At 41.4% G+C, this 18751-nt stretch overlaps 1 protein-coding gene across 5 annotated transcripts in view; it reads left to right on the top strand.

The window, feature by feature from the left end:
• The window catches only part of LARP1 (La ribonucleoprotein 1, translational regulator), an 86682-nt gene that overhangs the window by 45883 nt on the left and 22048 nt on the right, over positions 1–18751 (top strand). For 3 of the 5 annotated variants that reach the window (XM_083353549.1, XM_083353553.1, XM_083353551.1), the window contains exons 3-8: positions 5337–5402; positions 11558–11732; positions 13228–13359; positions 15938–16090; positions 17568–17730; positions 18262–18406. In XM_083353549.1, the coding sequence (XP_083209675.1) occupies positions 5337–5402; positions 11558–11732; positions 13228–13359; positions 15938–16090; positions 17568–17730; positions 18262–18406 (834 nt within the window). The remainder of the gene's footprint in view (positions 1–5336; positions 5403–11557; positions 11733–13227; positions 13360–15937; positions 16091–17567; positions 17731–18261; positions 18407–18751) is intronic. The other 2 variants (XM_083353550.1, XM_083353552.1) reach the window with 1 other exon arrangement.

The following is an 18751-nucleotide window of genomic DNA, read 5'->3' as shown; positions in this document are numbered from 1 at the left end:
TCCATCATTTCACAGTTAGCCAAGAGTGATGAAATTCTTTTCATTTGCTTAATTCTACTAGTTTCTTTTTAAATACATGCTGAAAAGTTGACACACTTGTTAGTTTCTTCAAATTCTATCCTTTTCTGCTAGTTACTTCATGATAAGTATAGCACATAGTTTCTTTTAAGGACCTGGTAAATAATCAGAGTCGCTCTGGGAGTGAGATGGACGGTCTCTAAATTTGATATATAAATAAAATAATACAGCATTAAAATAAAGGCAGGGAATCCTGTAAGAACAAAGGTCTTCTTTTTGTGTCAGAGAGACATTAGAACTAGATTGATAAACCCTAAAATTCCCAGCAACTGTATCTGGTATTCCACAGTGTTCCCATATTTAGCCAAAGTTGTACAACTGCACTTAACGTTACTTTGACTGTGCCCATTCAGCTGCCCTCTCCACTTCTAATCACTAATTCTGTAAAATCAGTTCCCTCTTCAGCACAGCAGGACCTGTATTTATGCTGAAGTCACCCTTTAGAGATACTACCTACTATAGATCCAGTTTTTAGTCAGGAGGCCATATTTGCCACATTGACTTCCAGTCTTCTAAAGAATTATTTTTATTATTTTTTCACCTGATGAAGAGAACAGTGATTAAAATTTACAGAGGGCGTAGTGCCTTACCTCCTATATATTTATTAATTATATAGATTTATATGGCCTCCCAATCAAAATGCAACTCTAGGTGATTAATATCAATAAAAATAAATTGAAAAAAAAATAAAACAAAATATTTTGTACTTTCCACCCAGTCTCTTAAAAAAAGTAATAATCACACTGAGATGAGTCCAGTGCTCAAGGAAAAATTTGGCTCTTTAACACTGCACAAAAGGGCGTCAAGGTCAGGGCCATCCAAATTTTGCAGCATATGCTGTTCCGTAAGCCAGGTACCATGATAGAAAAAAAGCACACTCCCGTTAAATGAAGAGAGAGAGGGAGAGGGAGAGAGAGAGAGAGATCTGCAAGTCCACTAAGAGCCAGCACAGCTCACAGAAGAGAGGTGATATTTGCATAAACTGACTCAAACCTGTAACTCGGAATTCTGGACCAGTTGCAGTTTTGGAATGGTCTTTAAAGGCAATCCCATGCATTGCAGTAGTCCAGATGGAAACAATCAAGATATGAGTGATAGTAAATAGGGCCTCCTAATTTAAGAGGAGTAGTCGGCACATAGATATATCTGTGCAAAGGTTCTCTTAGCCGTAGCTCTTACCTATTTCTTGAAAGAGAGTAAGATGACCCCCAAGAGTATAGGAGGACCAGCTCTGTTAAGGGGTACTACCCTGTTCAGAGCTAAAGATGTTAAGTTCTTAATTCAGTTTTACCAGAGTTCAACTTGTAACTATTCCTTTTCATCCAGGCTCCTACAACCTCCAGACACTGAAAAAGCATTTCGATACATCACTTTGTTGAGCTAGGGTGGAGATGCATAGTTGAGTCTCATCAGTATATAGATGGTATCTGGCCCCTTGATGTTGGATGATTTCACCCAACAGCTTATTGATAGTGTTGAAAGCTGCTGGGAGATCAAGGAGCACTTCTTTGAAACCAACAAGTTCAAATTCAGTTTTATTTGACAGATGCCTAAAACTTCCTCACAGCAGTCTTGCAGGTGTTTATCCAGGCTCGCTCTCCCCAAGATGGGGTTAACTTACCTTAAACAGAGGCACTGTTTGGCAATTTGCAGATATGATGCAAGCGAATAAGTAGTTACATTTTGTCACTATTAGCACCCTTGGGTAATCTATAATAAAACCCATGTTCAATCGGATTTACTCACCTTCCTCCAACAGTAGGTGTTTCTTTTGTTTTATTTCCAAAACCCAAAGGGCTATCTAGGATCTAAAAGCAGCCACACAGTACAATCTGATCCAAAGCCCATTGTTTTGTTCCAGGTTATGAATACGTTGCTCCAAGTTCTAAGACCTCAGTCATCTGAAGTACTGGAATGTTAGGGAAACCCCAGACCTCCTCTGAAACCTGTCTGCAGTGGACTGAGGAAATGGATCCTACTTGTTTGAGTTAGGAGACAGCCCAGAAGTACCCCGATACAGAAAATGATCTCACTATGACAAGGAATTATATACATTTACTCCATAATCAGATTGTATCACGTCGCCTCTGCCCTCGACAAAAAAAAAAAAAAATAGATTCATGATCACAGCTGTGGGTCAGGCCTATTGTCATCATGATGGTCATGAATGCTGAGCCATGTTCAATTTCATACCTAGAGAAGCCAGGTTGAAGTGTCCCAGGTCTATGAATTTAGAAAATTCCACTGCTAACTTGGCCACAGAATCAAGTAGCTGTATCAGGGAAGCAGTAATCCCAGGTGATCCTTCAGGCCCAATTTTACAAGTAGGGTTTTTCATCCGGATGATGCAGCATCCCTGAAACCACAGGGTTCTCCCTGATACTGATAGCCACTCTTCCATCCATACCATGGGATCAAATCTGATGTCACACTTGAACCCCACAAGGCCTAATTTCTGAGTTGGGAGGATTCCACCTCCATGCTCAACCAGGGTTTGGTTACACATGCTAGCTTGGCTCTTTCACTTGAATTTGTGTAATCCAGAAGCTTTATTACAGGCATTATTAATGGTGCAAACTTTCTGCCGATATGAGAAACTGCTTACCCACCAATACTTCACTTTGATTACCATTGTTGTGCTCCTTGCATTCTTTACCACAATTTTTCCCTGCATTCTCATTTCCTGATGCACTGGAAACTTGCAGTGTTCTGTAGGACGAGGTTCATTCTCTCCAGTGGGTTTTTTTGTGTGTGTGTGATGCTGTCATGTTAAGGATCTACTTAATTCTTTGTATTTTTGAAAATTTTCTTTTCCTCCTGATGCAAGTCATGAAGTATTTGTAAATAAACTGGTGGCTCCCATTAAACCCTCCCCACCTACTGTGCGTGGAAGAAATATTCAGAGAGGGAAAAGTAAATGAATCAGGCAGGAAAACATACCAAATTTAAACTATTCTATATATTCAGGAAGCTGGTCTCAGTTTTGCGGTCTGCTGCATTGGTTTTGAGTACTGAACAGGAACAGTGGGATCTTCTCCTTATGTATAAGCAGTAATGACACAGAATCTGTGTCACTAAGGATTAGTCAGATAATTTATAATTACATAAAAGCCATCTGATTTTTCCTAATGTCTGGAAAATAATTAAGCCTTTCTTGTTTTTCAATGTAACTCAAAATAACTTGGAAGATTCTCTACTGCTATTGTGTAAATTTCATCATGCTCACCAGATGGCACTGTTGAATTTATTGAATGTATTTTATGATGTTTCCCATGGAGTCATCGGTAAGTTGTGCACAAATACTAGAATAAAAAAATAAAAATGCAGCATTACAATAACATAAAAAAAACTTTTAATAAAAAGTCTGCAATAAAATAGAAACACCCCTACACATAGAAACATAGGCCATCCATAAGGTTCATAAAGGAGAAACCAATTTTGGCTTCACTCACTTTTTCAAAATAATCGGCTGAGTGACATCTCACAAAAAAGGAAATTAAAATTAGAAACCAATGAAGGAGAAGTTACATACATTTCAGGTAACTTTCAAGTTGAAAAATAGATAAGCTGTACATGAAGCAGAAGTGTAAAAGTAAGGTCGATGTGCTTGACTTACTACCAGCCGTGAAGTGGAAAGACATTTGTGGAGGAGCTAGGGTCTTGCGAAGGGATGGGAAATTATCTTTCATAATTTAAAAATTAAAAACCCTGATATTCTGTGTCACAGAATACCAAATAAAGCACATATACCACAATGGTGTCTACCTGGTTGGAATGTTCTGTTATGATATGTATCTGAACTGCCACTAGAAGGAATAGAAATAGTAGGTAGTTAAATCTGGACTTGTACAGAGGGTCAAAAGATGAATTTACAGAAAGTACCGTATATACTTGAGTATAAGCCGAATTTTTCAGCCCACTTTTTGGGCTGAAAAATTCCACTTCGGCTTATACTCCAGTCAACAAAAAAACTTACCGAGGACTTGTGCGCGGCCGAGGCTTTGGTGCTTCCGGGATCGCGCGCACATCTCCCAAGCCACTGCCGTCCGCAGACCTGCCGAAGTTTGGGGAGGTTTGGGGAGGTGCGCGCGCACCTCCCCAAACCTCCCCAAACGTCGGCAGGTCTCCGGACCTCCGTGCCCTGCCTGCCTGCTTCTTTCCGCTGCGGAAAGAAGCAGGCAGGCAGGGCGCGGAGGTCTGCTTCTTTCCGCAGCGGAAAGAAGCAGGCAGGCAGGGCGCGGAGGTCTGCTTCTTTCCGCAGCGGAAAGAAGCAGGCAGGCAGGGCGCGGAGGTCTGCTTCTTTCCGCTGCGGAAAGAAGCAGGCAGGCAGGGCGCGGAGGTCTGCTTCTTTCCGCAGCGGAAAGAAGCAGGCAGGCAGGGCGCGGAGGTCTGCTTCTTTCCGCTGCGGAAAGAAGCAGGCAGGCAGGGCGCGGAGGTCTGCTTCTTTCCGCTGCGGAAAGAAGCAGGCAGGCAGGGCGCGGAGGTCTGCTTCTTTCCGCTGCGGAAAGAAGCAGGCAGGCAGGGCGCGGAGGTCTGCTTCTTTCCGCAGCGGAAAGAAGCAGGCAGGCAGGGCGCGGAGGTCTGCTTCTTTCCGCTGCGGAAAGAAGCAGGCAGGCAGGGCGCGGAGGTCTGCTTCTTTCCGCTGTGGAAAGAAGCAGGCAGGCAGGGCGCAGAGTTCCGGAGACCTGCCGACGTTTGGGGAGGTTTGGGGAGGTGCGCGCGCACCTCCCCAAACCTCCCCAAACTTCGGCAGGTCTCCAGACGGCGGCGGCTTGGGAGAGGTGCGCGTGATCCTGGAAGCACCGAAGCCTCGGCCGCGTGCAAGTCCTCGGTAAGCTCCGGGCGGTCACTTGCTTCGCGTCTCCTGAGGGAAGGGGGGGCGACTGGAGCGGGCGTGTTTCCTCGCCTGCTGGGCGCTGCGATTTGCCCGGGGAACGCGCGGGCCCCGAATGGCAGCGTGGAGCGAGGAAGCGGACAGCCAGGGCTTCCCCGAGAGCTGCGGCCACACAGGGTATTCCTGTGTATTCAGGCTTGCAAAATGGCGGATCGAGCCTCTGCTGGTGGCAGAGGCTTGCAGAGCGCGGATCCAGCCTCCGCCGGCGGCGGAGGCTTGCAGAACGGCGGATCGGCTTATACTCGAGTCACCAACTTTTTCCAGTTTTTGGGGGTGAAATTGGGGGTCTCGGCTTATACTCGAGTCGGCTTATACTCAAGTATATATGGTAACTTGATTCTGTATTCTCTGTTTGCTGTATCAGGTTGGTGACTTTGGGGATGCCACAAATTGGCCAACGCCAGGAGAAATAGCTCACAAGAGTATACAGGTAAGAATATATTCTGACTCGGGGGGGGGATATCATATCTGTTTGGCCTATTTGTGAATTGATGGAGTTGCTGAATGAAGAATATTCTCAGTAAATTCTGTTGTTTGGCAGGAGTGTTCCTTATCCATTGACCGGCTTGTTATAATAATATTAGCAAAGTCCTATTTCATTTTCATATTTTTGTGTTTATTGGTTGATGCTACTTGATTAAATCTGAGTATGTTTTAGAAGGAAGATATTACTCTATTACTTTCTATTATATTGGATGTGTGGATTTTTTGTTGTTTTCTGTTATTATTGTAACATCTACTATTGCAGATACTTAATTTGGCTATCCCCCTTCATGGATTACTGCCTTGTCGTGGCGAAGGGGCTTGCGTAATTCAATGAAGCTATGAGCTATGCCGTGCAGGGCCACCCAAGACGGACAGGTCATAGCAGAGAGTTCTGACAAAATGTGATCCACTGGAGAAGGAAATGGCAACTCACTCCAGTATCTTTGCCATGAAAGCCCCATGGACAGTACCAAAAGGCAAAAAGATGTGATGCTGGAAGAAGAGCCCCTCAGGTCGGAAGGCGTCCAATATGCTACTGGGGAAGAGCAGAGGGCTAGTATTAGTAGCGCCAGAAAGAATGAAGCGACTGGGCCAAAGCCGAAAGGACGCTCAGCTGTGGATGTGTCTGGTGGTGAAAGGAAAGTCCGATGCTGTAAAGATTTTTACTCCATAGGAACCTGGAATGTAAGATCCATGAATCAAGGAAAGCTGGACATGGTCAAACAAGAGATGACAAGGCTGAACATCGACATCTTAGGAATCAGCGAACTAAAATGGACAGGAATGGGTGAATTTAATTCAAATGACCATCAGGTATACTACTGAGGACAGGAGTCCCTCAGAAGAAATGGAGTAGCCTTCATAGTCAATAAAAGAGTAGGAAAAGCAACACTGTGATACAATCCCCAAAATGACAGAATGATCTCAGTTTGAATCCAAGGCAAACCATTCAGTATCACAGTAGTTCAAGTCTATGCCCCAACCACCAGTGCTGAAGAGGATGAAATTGACCGGTTCTATGAAGCCCTACAGCACCTTATAGAACTAACACCAAAAAATGATGTCCTTATCATCATGGGGGATTGGAATGCTAAAGTAGGAAGCCAAAAGATAACTGGAATAACAGGTCATAGCAAACACTCTTTTCCAACAACCCAAGAGATGGCTCTACACATGGACATCACCAGACAGTCAACACAGAAATCAGATTGACTGTGTGCTCTGCAGCCAAAGATGGAGAAGCTCTATACAGTCAGTAAAAACAATACCAGGAGCTGACTGTGGCTCAGACCATGAGCTTCTCGTTGCAAAATTTAGGCTTAAACTGAAGAAAGTAGGGAAAAGCACTAGGCCACTCAGGTATGAACTAAATTATATTCCTGACGAATATACAGTAGAGGTGACAAATAGATTTAAGGAATTAGATCTGATAGACAGAGTGCCTGAAGAACTATGGATGGAGGTTCGCAACGTTGTACAACAGGTAGCAACTAAAACCATCCCAAAGAAAAAGAAATGCAAGAAAGCAAAATGGCTGTCTGAGGAAGCTTTGCAAATAGCTGAGGAAAGGAGGGAAGTGAAAGGCAAGGGAGAAAACGAAAGATACACCCAATTGAATGCAGAATTCCAGAGAATAGCTAGAAGAGATAAGAATGCCTTCTTAAATGAACAGTGCAAAGAAATAGAAGAAAACAATAGAATAGGGAGGACCAGAGATCTCTTCAAGAACATTGGTGAGATGAAGGGAACGTTTCTTGCAAAAATGGGCATGATAAAGGACCAAAATGGCAAGGACCTAACAGAGGCAGAAGAGATTAAGAGGTGGCAAAATTACACAGAAGAACTATACAAGAATGAGCTTAACGTCCCTGATAACCATGATGAGGTGGTCACTGACATCGAGCCAGACATCCTAAAATGTGAAGTGAAGTGGGCCTTAGGAAAGCTGAGCAACAACAAAGCACTGGAGGTGACAGTATTCCAGCTGAGCTATTCAAAATGTTAAAAGACGATGCAGTAAAAAGTGCTACACTCAATTTGCCAGCAAATTTGGAAAACTCAACAATGGCCACAGGATTGGAAAAGATCAGTTTACATTCCAATTCCAAAGAAAGGCAGTACCAAAGAATGTTCAAACTATCGCACCATTGCACTCATTTCACATGCTAGTAAAGTTATGCTTAAAATCCTACAAGCTAGACTCTAGCAGTATGTGGATCAAGAACTACCAGAAGTACAGGCAGGATTTTGAAGAGGCAGAGGAACTAGAGATCAAATTGCCAACATACGCCGGATCATGGGGAAATTAGGGAGTTCCAAAAAAACTTCTGCTTCATTGACTATGCTAAAGCATTTAATTGTGTGAATCACCACAAATTGTGGCAAGTTCTTAAAGAGATGGGAGTACCAGACCATCTTATTTGTCTCTTGAGAAACCTATATGCGGGTCAAGAAGCAACAGTGAGAAGTGGACATGGAACCACTGATTGGTTCAAAATTGGGAAAGGAGTCCGGCAAGGGCTGTATACTGTCGCCCTGCTTGTTTAACATATGCAGAGCACATCATGAGAAAGGCAGGGCTAGATGAATCAAAAGTTGGAATTAAGATTGCCGGGAGAAATATCAACAACCTAAGATATGCAGATGTTACCACTCTAATGGCAGAAAGCGAAGAGGAACTAAAAAGCCTCTTGTTACTGGTAAAGAAGGAGAGTGCAAAAGTTGGCTTGAAACATAACATTAAGAAACCCAAGATTATGGCATCCGGCCCTCTCAATTCCTGGCAAATAGATGGGGAAGAAATGGAGGTAGTGACAGATTTTATTTTCTTGGGCTCCAAGATCACTGCAGATGGGGACTGCAGCCAAGAAATTAAAAGACGCTTGCTCCTGGGGAGGAAAGCCATGGCAAATCTAGACAGCACACTAAAAAGCAGAGACATCACCCTGCCAACAAAAGTGCGTATAGTCAAGGCTATGGTCTTTCCAGTTGCAATATATGGCTGTGAAAGTTGGACCATAAGAAAGGCTGAGTGCCAAAGAATTGAGGCTTTTGAACTATGGTGCTGGATAAGACTTCTGTGAGTCCCTAGGACGGCAAGGCGATCAAACCGGTCAGTCCTAGAGTAGATCAACCCTGACTGCTCTTTAGAAGGCCAGATCCTGAAGTTGAAACTCAAATACTTTGGCCACCTAATGAGAAGGAAGGACTCACTGGAGAAGAGCCTAATGCTGGGAAAGGTTGAGGGCAAGAGAAGAAGGGGATGACAGAGAATGAGGTGGCTGGATGGAGTCACTGAAGTAGTAGGCGTGAGCTTAAATGGATTCCAGAAGATGGTAGAGCTTGGAGGAACATTGTCCTTGGGGTCGTGATGAGTCGGACACGAGTTCGTAACGAACAACAACAACAAATTTGGCTATCAAACAACTCTTCAAAACAGCAAATATTCCAAAAAAATACAATAATAAAATCTTCAAGTAGTTGAATTGACTGCTTCTGCTGTTCCTACATCATATTCTTTAGTATAGCTTGTATCCGACTTCCTTCTAGGAAAGAAGATGCTCAAAACTGGCTATTCTTCTTGGGGCTTTTGCTATTAGGTATATATATATGGGTAAATTATAATATAAGTGTTGATAGAGACATGCAGATGTTCTGTCCCAGCCTATGTGAGTTCTTGTTATGCTCAAGGAGAAACCCCTCTTCCAAGAAACAGGCAGGAACCGCAAGAAAAAACCAACCCCTTTTATTCACACAGACCTGAATCAATGTCCGAGGCAAATAAACACAGTCCACAGAAACTCGATCCTCAACATGAATGGTTGCCTTCAGCAACCAGCACCTCCCACACCTTCCTTTTTATAATTCAGCCAAGGCGTGGCTTCCTAATGCCTTCTCCTTTGCCTTTGGAGTCGCCCCATTGCATTCCTCTGTCCTACTCGCTTCTCTTGCCTGCGCTTTCGTGCATCCTGGATTTGTCCCAACTGTTCTTCATCACTGTCCAACTCAGGCTCCCAGCACAGCTGTGTCTGAGCCTGAGCGCGAGTAGAAGGGCCAGGCTCACCATCCGACTGTAAGTCTTGGAGCTCCTCAGTGCCTTCCTCTGACTCTAATGTCACTTCAGGCCCCTCTTCCTCATCTGATTCCTCAGACCCAGCTGCCGGATCTGCTGGCTGGCGAGGAATCACAACAGCAGATAGAAGAATATGCAAATACATATATACACACATATACACATACCATATCTGCATGTATGTATGTATGTATTTATGTATTTAAGAGGTTTATATTGCAACCGTGGGCAGTTAATATCAAATCCCTATAATAACGTAAACCCCTCTGTTCACACATACCCAAATTAAAAACATCATACTCTAATCAGGCGCCATAACAATCTCATAGCACCACACAGGTGCTGAACTCCTTTCTGGGTTGACTCTTGGATGAAGCGCAATATCTTTATGGCTTTCTGGAAGGCTAAGAGGCTTCTACAGTCGCTAAGTAAAAAAAAAAAAAGCTCACACAACATAGACGTTAAGATGAAATGAAAAGGCCTATCATCCTGTGTACCATTCTTATTTCAACACTTTTTTATTTCTTCTCCCCTTCTTTTTTTCTTTAAAATAAATAACACTTTTTACTTTGATTTTCCTGTTTTTTATTGTAAACTATTTGTGATACCTGTGCTAAGTCTATTTTTCTTGTTTATATCTAAGTGCTTGTCACTCATATTTCCAAAAAAGAAACCACCACTAGGGGTCCTCACTGCTTGAATAACTTTTTTAATCCAACATGTTCTTTTGTTCATATAATGTGGATATAATTGGATCATATTCCAACCTTTCATTTGCATATTTCCTATATAGAACTTCCTTAGGATATAAAAGCCTTCAATGTTCTTTTAGAGAATTTCCAAATATTTTGTCACAAAAGGCAGATACCAGCTGAACTTTAAAAAAACCCCTTTTATTCTTATTAAAATCAATTTGCAGAAAGTTGGGGTTTAGAAAACTGTACATGTTTGAGTGCATATATATATGTTTTGACGGAAGAGAGGAACAAAATATCTACATTCCACATTTTACTGATTTAGATTCTTGCTGATCGTCATGTATGCATCATTGTTATATCAAAAGTAGCATAATTAGATAATTTCAAAAAAAATATCCATTTAAATATAGACAGAGTTTACCTGGGCATGGGTGTGTGGAGGGAGGAGAGAATGAACAGAAACTGCAGGAATCTCTTTTCATACTTTCAATATAGACACTATTTTTCCCCCATTACAGAACTTAGTCTGAGCAACACTTTTGGGGGGGTGCTAACTCTGTGCTAAGGAGAAGGCCAGGAATAGCTCATTACAGGTCCCAGGCAGAGGATTTCCTTTTAGGGTTTCCCTGCCCACCATCATCCCTAGCTCAGCAATGCTATTCTGGGACAGAAGCCTGGAACTCATTCTAAAACCTAGCCAAAGTGAAGAGAAGATGATGTACTTAGGATGTGGCAATGGTAAGACTGCTGTCAAAATAGTGGTAATAATACAACAGTGCTTAAGAAACTGTCTTAAACTGGCAATATGCTCTTAGCTTATTCTCTCTTCAGTGTGGATGCGACAAATACCCAGAACATGAATGCAAAAATGCTTCAAGCATATTTCTGCTTTGGACTTCCCTCTGTTTTGGCAGCGGAGTGTCAGCTTTACAACTTTGTAAAATGCCTTTCTTTGTCTTCGTCTCCTGCCCCTGTTTTCATTCGCGAAATGTGACTGTTAATAGGTTTCAAAACGATTCAGAAACTATGGGGAAAGCTTTGCTTTTGCAATGCATGTGTTTCAAGTAGGCACATTCCCCTCTGATTTGCAAATCGTCTCTTTTCAAAAAAAAATATTCATTTTTGGGAACAAACTATTGCTTTATAACTGCCGTAGTGTACTTGACTGCAAGCCAAGCTGTATGACACTGTTGAAGGTAACCGGTATTAATGGCTTCCCCAAAGCATACATCAATATCAATCAATATCGCGAGGTGAGGATCCAAGTAGGATTGCTGCTACCTTGTTTGCAATTATCTTTTCCTCCATCTCAAATCTTATCATTTTCAGCAGCTGTCACAAAAGTCCCAATCTCTACGGAAACTTCACATTAAGAAAAGCATGAGGGAGCAGGAAAAAGGGGAAGGAAGTGATGGTAAAGAGAACATGAAAACTCGATCCGATGAATCGGGAGAAGAGAAGAATGGAGATGATGACAACCAGAAATCAGCTCAGAAGAAAAAGGGTGAGAAAAGGCTGTCCAGGGGTCTTAGCAGGTGTGCTAGTATAGCAACTTTGGACTTTCTATCAGCATTGCTGTTGGCAGGGCTCTGTATTGATAAAGAGGACTGCAGTGCCAGTGAATTAGGAATTAATGACAATATAGTTGAGGAGTCTTCAAACTTGGCCCTTTTATAACTTACGGACTTCAAATCCTAGAATTCCTCAGCCAGTGATGCTGGCTGAGGAATTCTGGGAGTTGAAGTCCACAAGTTATAGTTCATTGACTGTGTGGACAGTAACATTGGGGGAAATGTTTATTTTAATAACGAGGAGTCTTTCTCCCCAAGTGTTTGTCTTTGGGGGGGGGGAATATAAGTTTCTTAAATCAGAAATAAAGCTGTGGTTGCTAATAATACATCATTAACTAAGATCTTTACAACAGCCTTCTGAAGTATATTAAGCTGAAGAAAAATAACTGGCTTATGGTCATTCATAAAAATTCAGAGCTGAAAAAGGGTTTGAATCTGTGACTATAGAACAGAAAAGAAAACGTGACGAGAATGATCAATCCAAGATTCAACAAGAAAAAATGCTTTTTGTAAACGTCAGAGGAAGTAATCCTCATACTGAAGCAAGTAGAGCTTCTTCACATTCTGGAGAAAAAAATAAATACACTTGCATATCAGATGTTACCTAGAAATCACAGAAGTGTCTATTTCCTTGAAGTGGGATGCTGCAACATTTGCAACAGACTAAGTGCCCAGATGACAATCATATGACCACAGGGATGCTGCAGTGGCTGGAACAGGGATCTTCAAACTTGGCCCTTTTATGACTTGTGGACTTCAACTGCCAGAATTTCTCAGCCAGGCACATTGAAGTCCACAAGTCATAAAAGGGCCAAGTAGAAGACTCCTGGGCTGGAACTTTGAGGACCAGTCTCAAGCACCATTCATTCAGTGCTATTGTAAGTTCAGCCAGTGACTGAATAAGTGGGTTATTAATTGAGGACCCCCTGTAGTTCAGAGAAACAGTTTTCTATTATCTTGAAACAATATAATTTAAAATCTTATCAGAGAATGTTCAAATTACAGTCTATTAGAAATATATAACTGCCATTTCCTCCCCCCATGCTGATCCATTATCTTGTAGCTTAGTCAATATCAGTGTACTATAGCAAACATTTATTATTTTTTCTCAATGTAAGCAAAGGTACAGGACAAAAGTAAATCTCTGCCCTCAGAAAAGACATGAATTTATGAACTGAAGCTTGAACAATTTTCTGGTTATATTCCTCAGCAGGCACTGTCTTTAGGACTCACAAAGTAGAACAGGAGTAACAGACTGTGTTATTTCTAGGCCAGCATTCTTATCTCCTTATCTCATGTTATTCATTGCTGTTCTGGGAGTCTGAAATATTTTGATGGTGTCGCAGGTTGTTTAGAATTATGTTGCTTTGGTGTAGACCAATACATTCCTTTGAAGAATCGTCCTAGGCAGTAATTTCTGTATTGTAGGCAGCAGACACAAATGGGTACCCCTGCAAATAGATATGAAGTCTGAAGTGCCAAGGGATAAAACCGCCTCTCGTAACAACAGACAGAATGAGCAGCATCGGCATCCTTCCAACAATCGAAGTGAATCAAAAGGTATGAGTTGAGTATCTTTGAAAGCAGTAAAATTAACACACACACACACACACACACACACACACACACAGAGAGAGAGAGAGAGAGAGTTGTGTTTTGTATTGTTTATATTATAACATCCTTTTACCTTCCCTGTACACAAATGAGCAAAACATTTCTATTTTGAAATAGGCAAGTTTGAGTATTCTGACAAAAATAAGTTTTCTCTTCAGTATTGGTTACCTGGTAAAGTCATTACAGATAGTCCTTGCTTACCAACTGCCTTTTTAGTGACCATTCAAAGTTACAATGGGTAGAAAAGCCAGGTCTCATATTTACAGCCATCACAGCATCCCACAGGCTGTGATCACCATTTGCAAACTTCACAACCAGCTATGAACAAGCAGAATTAATAGAGAATGTGATTGCAGTCCCATGATGTCTCATTTATTACTGTGATGATTCACTTAATGACAGAAATGGATGTGTAAGGCTAACAAAGTCACATGATTTCTCATTTACTGACACTGTTGATTCACTTAACAACAGAAATGGAAATGATATTGTAAGATTGGCACTATCAGGAGTTTTGGCTTAAGTGACAGAATTGCTAGTCCCAATTCTAGGTGATAAGCAAAGATTACCTATAGCCAGTAAAGTCGCAGGTATGGGTTTTTATTTTAGTCCCATTGGCTGAAATTAGTTGGAAGGAAATAGGTTCGAGGTACAGTTGATTAAGCGTATGCTAGAGTCAATTTTGATCCAAAAGCCTATAAGACTGATAAGTGAGCTTAATTGCTGGCTTTAAAGTGTTGTGGAGAGAAGTAATAGCAATATCCCTGTCCTTGTATTTTAAGATTTCAGATTGTAAATCAAAATGTATTGGTTTCTTCGTTGAGCCTTATAGGCATATTGCCTAATGCAATCATACATTTTGCTTATCCATTAAACAGAAGCCTTAAGCTAATAGGTAGCTGCTTGAATTTTTATGCTTGTTTTTCCTGGTAATGAGGAGTTTATAGGGAAAATCAGTTGTTGATCTGTTAGTTGGTTGTTCAACTCAGTTCAGTGGATATTTTCATGAAGACCAAGCCACAAAAGTTTTGTTTAATTGCTGATTCCATGATTTGCTATGGGCATTATACACATGTTTTAACTATGGGTTAATTTTTTTTAAATCATCCTTTTGAACATGGATTCCTACTTCCATGTTTTTTGTAAACCTGTTCCCTATTGCAAACCAATTGAAATTTTTGGCTTTTTAGTCTTTTGGAATACAGAACATCAAGACACTTTTAATTTTGTTCTGACTTTGAGGACATTTTTTCCCCATTTGGCATACCCCTGCACCCATATTATTTTAAACTGATACATGGTTTATAGTATAGTCTAAAACGGGTCTTCAAACATGGTCCTTTTATGACTTGTGGACTTCAACTCCCAGAATTCCTCAGGCAGCGTGGCTGAAGTTGAAGTTCACAAGTCGTAAAAGGCCCAAGTTTGAAGACCCCTGGATTAAAAGCTAGCTAATTAGCATATTCCTTTTTATATGACAAAGTTTCTGTTTTGTGGCTAGCAATGAGAATAATAAGTAAGAAATTTCGGGTTTTCAATGTTGCTGTGTCTAGTTTAGCCCCCTTCAAATAGCATTGCTATGTCTAGCTCAGGGCTTTTCAACCTTTTCACCCATTGTACCACTTTCAGGATATGGTAACATCCGAGTACCACCAATCGCCTAGCAAGGTTTCAAAAACTTGATGACCAAAAAAAAAAAAAAAAAGGAAAAAAGTGATGAAGTACAGGTAGTCCTCGACTTACAACAGTTCGCTTGGTGACTGTTTGAAGTTACAACGGCACTGAAAAAAGTGCCACCCAAGCCACAGCCGAGCAAGACACCTGCTGGCAGTGCTCTTCCTCCTGTCCGAGGTTTTCATTGTTGTGAGCATTTCTGTTGAGGATTGTCAACGGGGGTGGGGTGAGGGGGGAGTTTGGTTTTTATTCCCCCCCATCTGCTGGGGGGTTGCAGCAGGTTTTGGTCATTTCACATGACCCTGGGACACTGTGACCGTCATAAATATAAATCAGTTGCCAAGCATCTGAATGTAAATCACAAGACCCTGGAGATGCTGCAACATTCCAGCTGATCGGTGCTTCTTCTGGACTCAGCAGAAGCACCAGGATCAGCGCCGAGCTCCAGCTGGAGTCTGGCGCTGATCCTGGCGCTTCCACTGAGTCCTGTCAGCCCCGAAGAAGCGCTGATCCTGGTGCTTCCGCTGAGCCCTGACAGTCCTGCAGCTCCAGCCATCTCTCGCTCAGGCTTGTGCGGTGCTGCCACCGGTTCAGCTCATTCCCCTCCCCCGCTACCACTTTTCTAGGATGGTCGTGTACCACCTGCCAGGTGCCAATGTACCACAGGTGGTACCCGTACCACTGGTTGAAAAGCCCTGGTCTAGCTAAGCCTCCTTCATCTGTATGTAATGATAGACGTAGATTGATTCTTTTAACCTACTTGATTGTTTAAAGATGCCTGAACATGCCAGTTCACAGTCATTTTAGTGTTTTAATCTCAGTCATGTTTTCTCTATTTATTTTGTTGCAGGATGGCATTTAGATAACAAGCATGAGCGGAATTGGCCTGACCATGATGAAACTTCTAGTGTTAAAAGTGATGGGGCAACTGTTCGTGGTGCTTTCAGGGGCAGAGGACGTGGCCGGGGACGAGGGAGAGGGAGAGGAAGAGGAGGTACTCGCTGTACGTATAATATATTCATGACCACTTTCCCATTTATAGAATATTGGTGATGCTGCAGATAAAGAATTGTCAAGCAACATTTTATTTCCACTTTGAATGTCAGTAATTGAGGATAGGTGATTTGTTTGTGCTAAACTATGAATGACTATAGTTGGAATCAAGGTGAAAGAATTTAAAATCTTTTCCAAAACGAATGTCTTGTTTTCATTGAATTTTAAGTTCCTTTTTAACCAAAGAATAATAGAAGTAAAAATAATATACAAATATTACTATACAGTAAAAACATAATTACACAAAGTGTAACTAAAAATTAAATAATTGATATGCTGTGGTGATTAAGCATTAGAGTAGGGTTGGGGAGACCCAGGTTCAATTCTACTGTCCTATCTAGAAGCTCACGAGGTAACTGGGCTGGTCATTAACATCAGTATCTATTAATTACACAAACAAAGGTTAAAATGATTGATTCTGGCATACCCTTTTGAAAAATCAAGATAGGCAGTTCTAAAATAAACTTTCCTGTGGGGGGGTGGGGAGAAGAAGTTTCTTATAGCATCTTAAGTGTTTCAGTCTTTAAAGTGCTTCAAGAGTCTTTCAGTTTTATTTGCAAATGATTAATAATTAAAGGTAAGGTGTACTTCAAGGGTGGCATAAAAAAGCCATACTGTAAAAGGACTTGAGAATTGAGAATTGTAATAAAGAGAGGTTCTTCTGCAGATAGAAAACCTTTGATCCTCAGATAACAATTTTTTGATCCATGACGTTGGAAAAATTGTGAACTAGATAAGATAGCTTTGTTTGGGTGTGATGTGGCACTGGTTCACAGCTTATCTGCCATGTTTTGTATCACTTGGCATCCCCCGGTACTTTTCAAGAATTTCCACAGATTGAGTGCATTGACATTTGACCAAGACATCGGGGACTGTTAGCAGATACAGAAGCAGTCATAGCTGGCACACTGAACATAAATGTGCAGATTTGCTTATTATTGCATTATTGAATTTGGGAGTGCGGGCATTCCCAAAGAATACATCAGATTTTTTCAGATGTTTAGGGGAATCCTCTTTATTCTGGAATAGGCTGAATCTCAAATCTTGTGTCTTAACTTTCTACTAATTAGCAGCACATTTGTCATTTTTCATTGTCAATTCAGCCTCCTGCTTCACATCTGGTAACATTATGAGTACGTACCATATTCTTGGGAGTTATGTGAAGCTATCAGCAGAATATCATATTGGTGACACCTTATTCCAACCTCAGGGTAACCTTTTCCAACATTTTAGTTTCAATGAAGAAATGAATGTGGAGAAAATATAGAACCATGTAGATCAAGACAGGTCAGTGGCTATGGTATCAAACAGTAGCCCCCTGCTTGGCTATTATATTTCATTTTGATTGTGTTTGACCACTGCAATAGAGATTTTGTTTTGAAAAGAAAAGGTTTTAAAAAGAATTTTTTCTCTTTTTCCTTGTACAGCTCACTTTGATTATCATTATGGGTATCGGAAATTTGATGCTTCTGATGGCACACGTGCACAGAAATATACTAGTAATATCACTTACTACTTTGACAACATCAGTAGCACTGAACTGTACAGTGTTGACCAAGAATTGCTCAAAGACTACATCAAACGACAGATGTATGTACTAGTTTTGATTCTAGGAGTAGTTTTTCAGTATTTCAAAAACCATGTCAGATATCTGACAAAGCATTTTATTTCTTTGACAGAAAACTGATTTTATCCATTAAGAAACTGCTAAATAGTCTCTTATTTATTTCTTTGTTCCTAGATATACTGTGCTGCCCTTTCCAAAACAAGTAAAATGGCAAATGATTGCAGCAGCAGCACAGCCTATAATAATAATAATAAGTCCTACTTATCAAATTGTTTAGGAGTAGGCAACTGAAAACATTCAAAATACTGCTGCTTAAAAGTGGTGGTGGCAGCAGAAGACAAGGTTATGCCCAACAGCCACTTGAGAATATAGAAGGAAAAATAATATATTTAAATGTAAGACTTGTCTTAGATTGGGACCAGTTTCAAAAACAATGGATATGATAGAGTAATAGTTATTATTATGCTTGAGAGAAACTTTTCTGAACTGATACTAGTGTAATTTGGCATGTGACACAAATAACTATTTCAGTTTCCATTACTTATTGTTTTCAGAGAATACTACTTCAGTGTTGACAACTTGGAAAGAGACTTTTTCTTGAGGCGGAAAATGGACACTGAAGGCTTCCTTCCCATCACTCTCATTGCTAGTTTCCATCGGGTACAGGCCCTGACCACAGATGTTGGCCTTATCATTAAGGTAAGGGATAATCTGTTCACCTGGCTACCTACCGTATTTCCTGGAAATAAGACCCGGTGTTATTTTTTTTTTTGCCTCCAAAAGAGGCAACAGGCTTTACTTTTTGGGGATGTCTTACCCGCTTACCTTAGGACTGCCGCAGCCAGGTCTCCCATGTCCCGACACCTGTCATGCTGCTGCCCGAGTTCTTCTGTGGCTGCTTGTGGCTGGATGCCGTGTGGCGCATTGTGCTGGTGCCGCCGCTCACAGCCGAATGCTGGGTGTCTCATTGCGGGATGCTGCCGCTCACAGCTAGAGGCTGCATTAGAACGCTGGCAGCGACGCGACAGGTGTCGGGGCCTGGGG

The sequence above is a fragment of the Vipera ursinii genome, assembly GCF_947247035.1.
Source record: "Vipera ursinii genome assembly, chromosome: 2".
Classification (NCBI taxonomy): domain Eukaryota; kingdom Metazoa; phylum Chordata; class Lepidosauria; order Squamata; family Viperidae; genus Vipera; species Vipera ursinii.
This window is presented reverse-complemented; position numbering and strand designations above follow the sequence as displayed.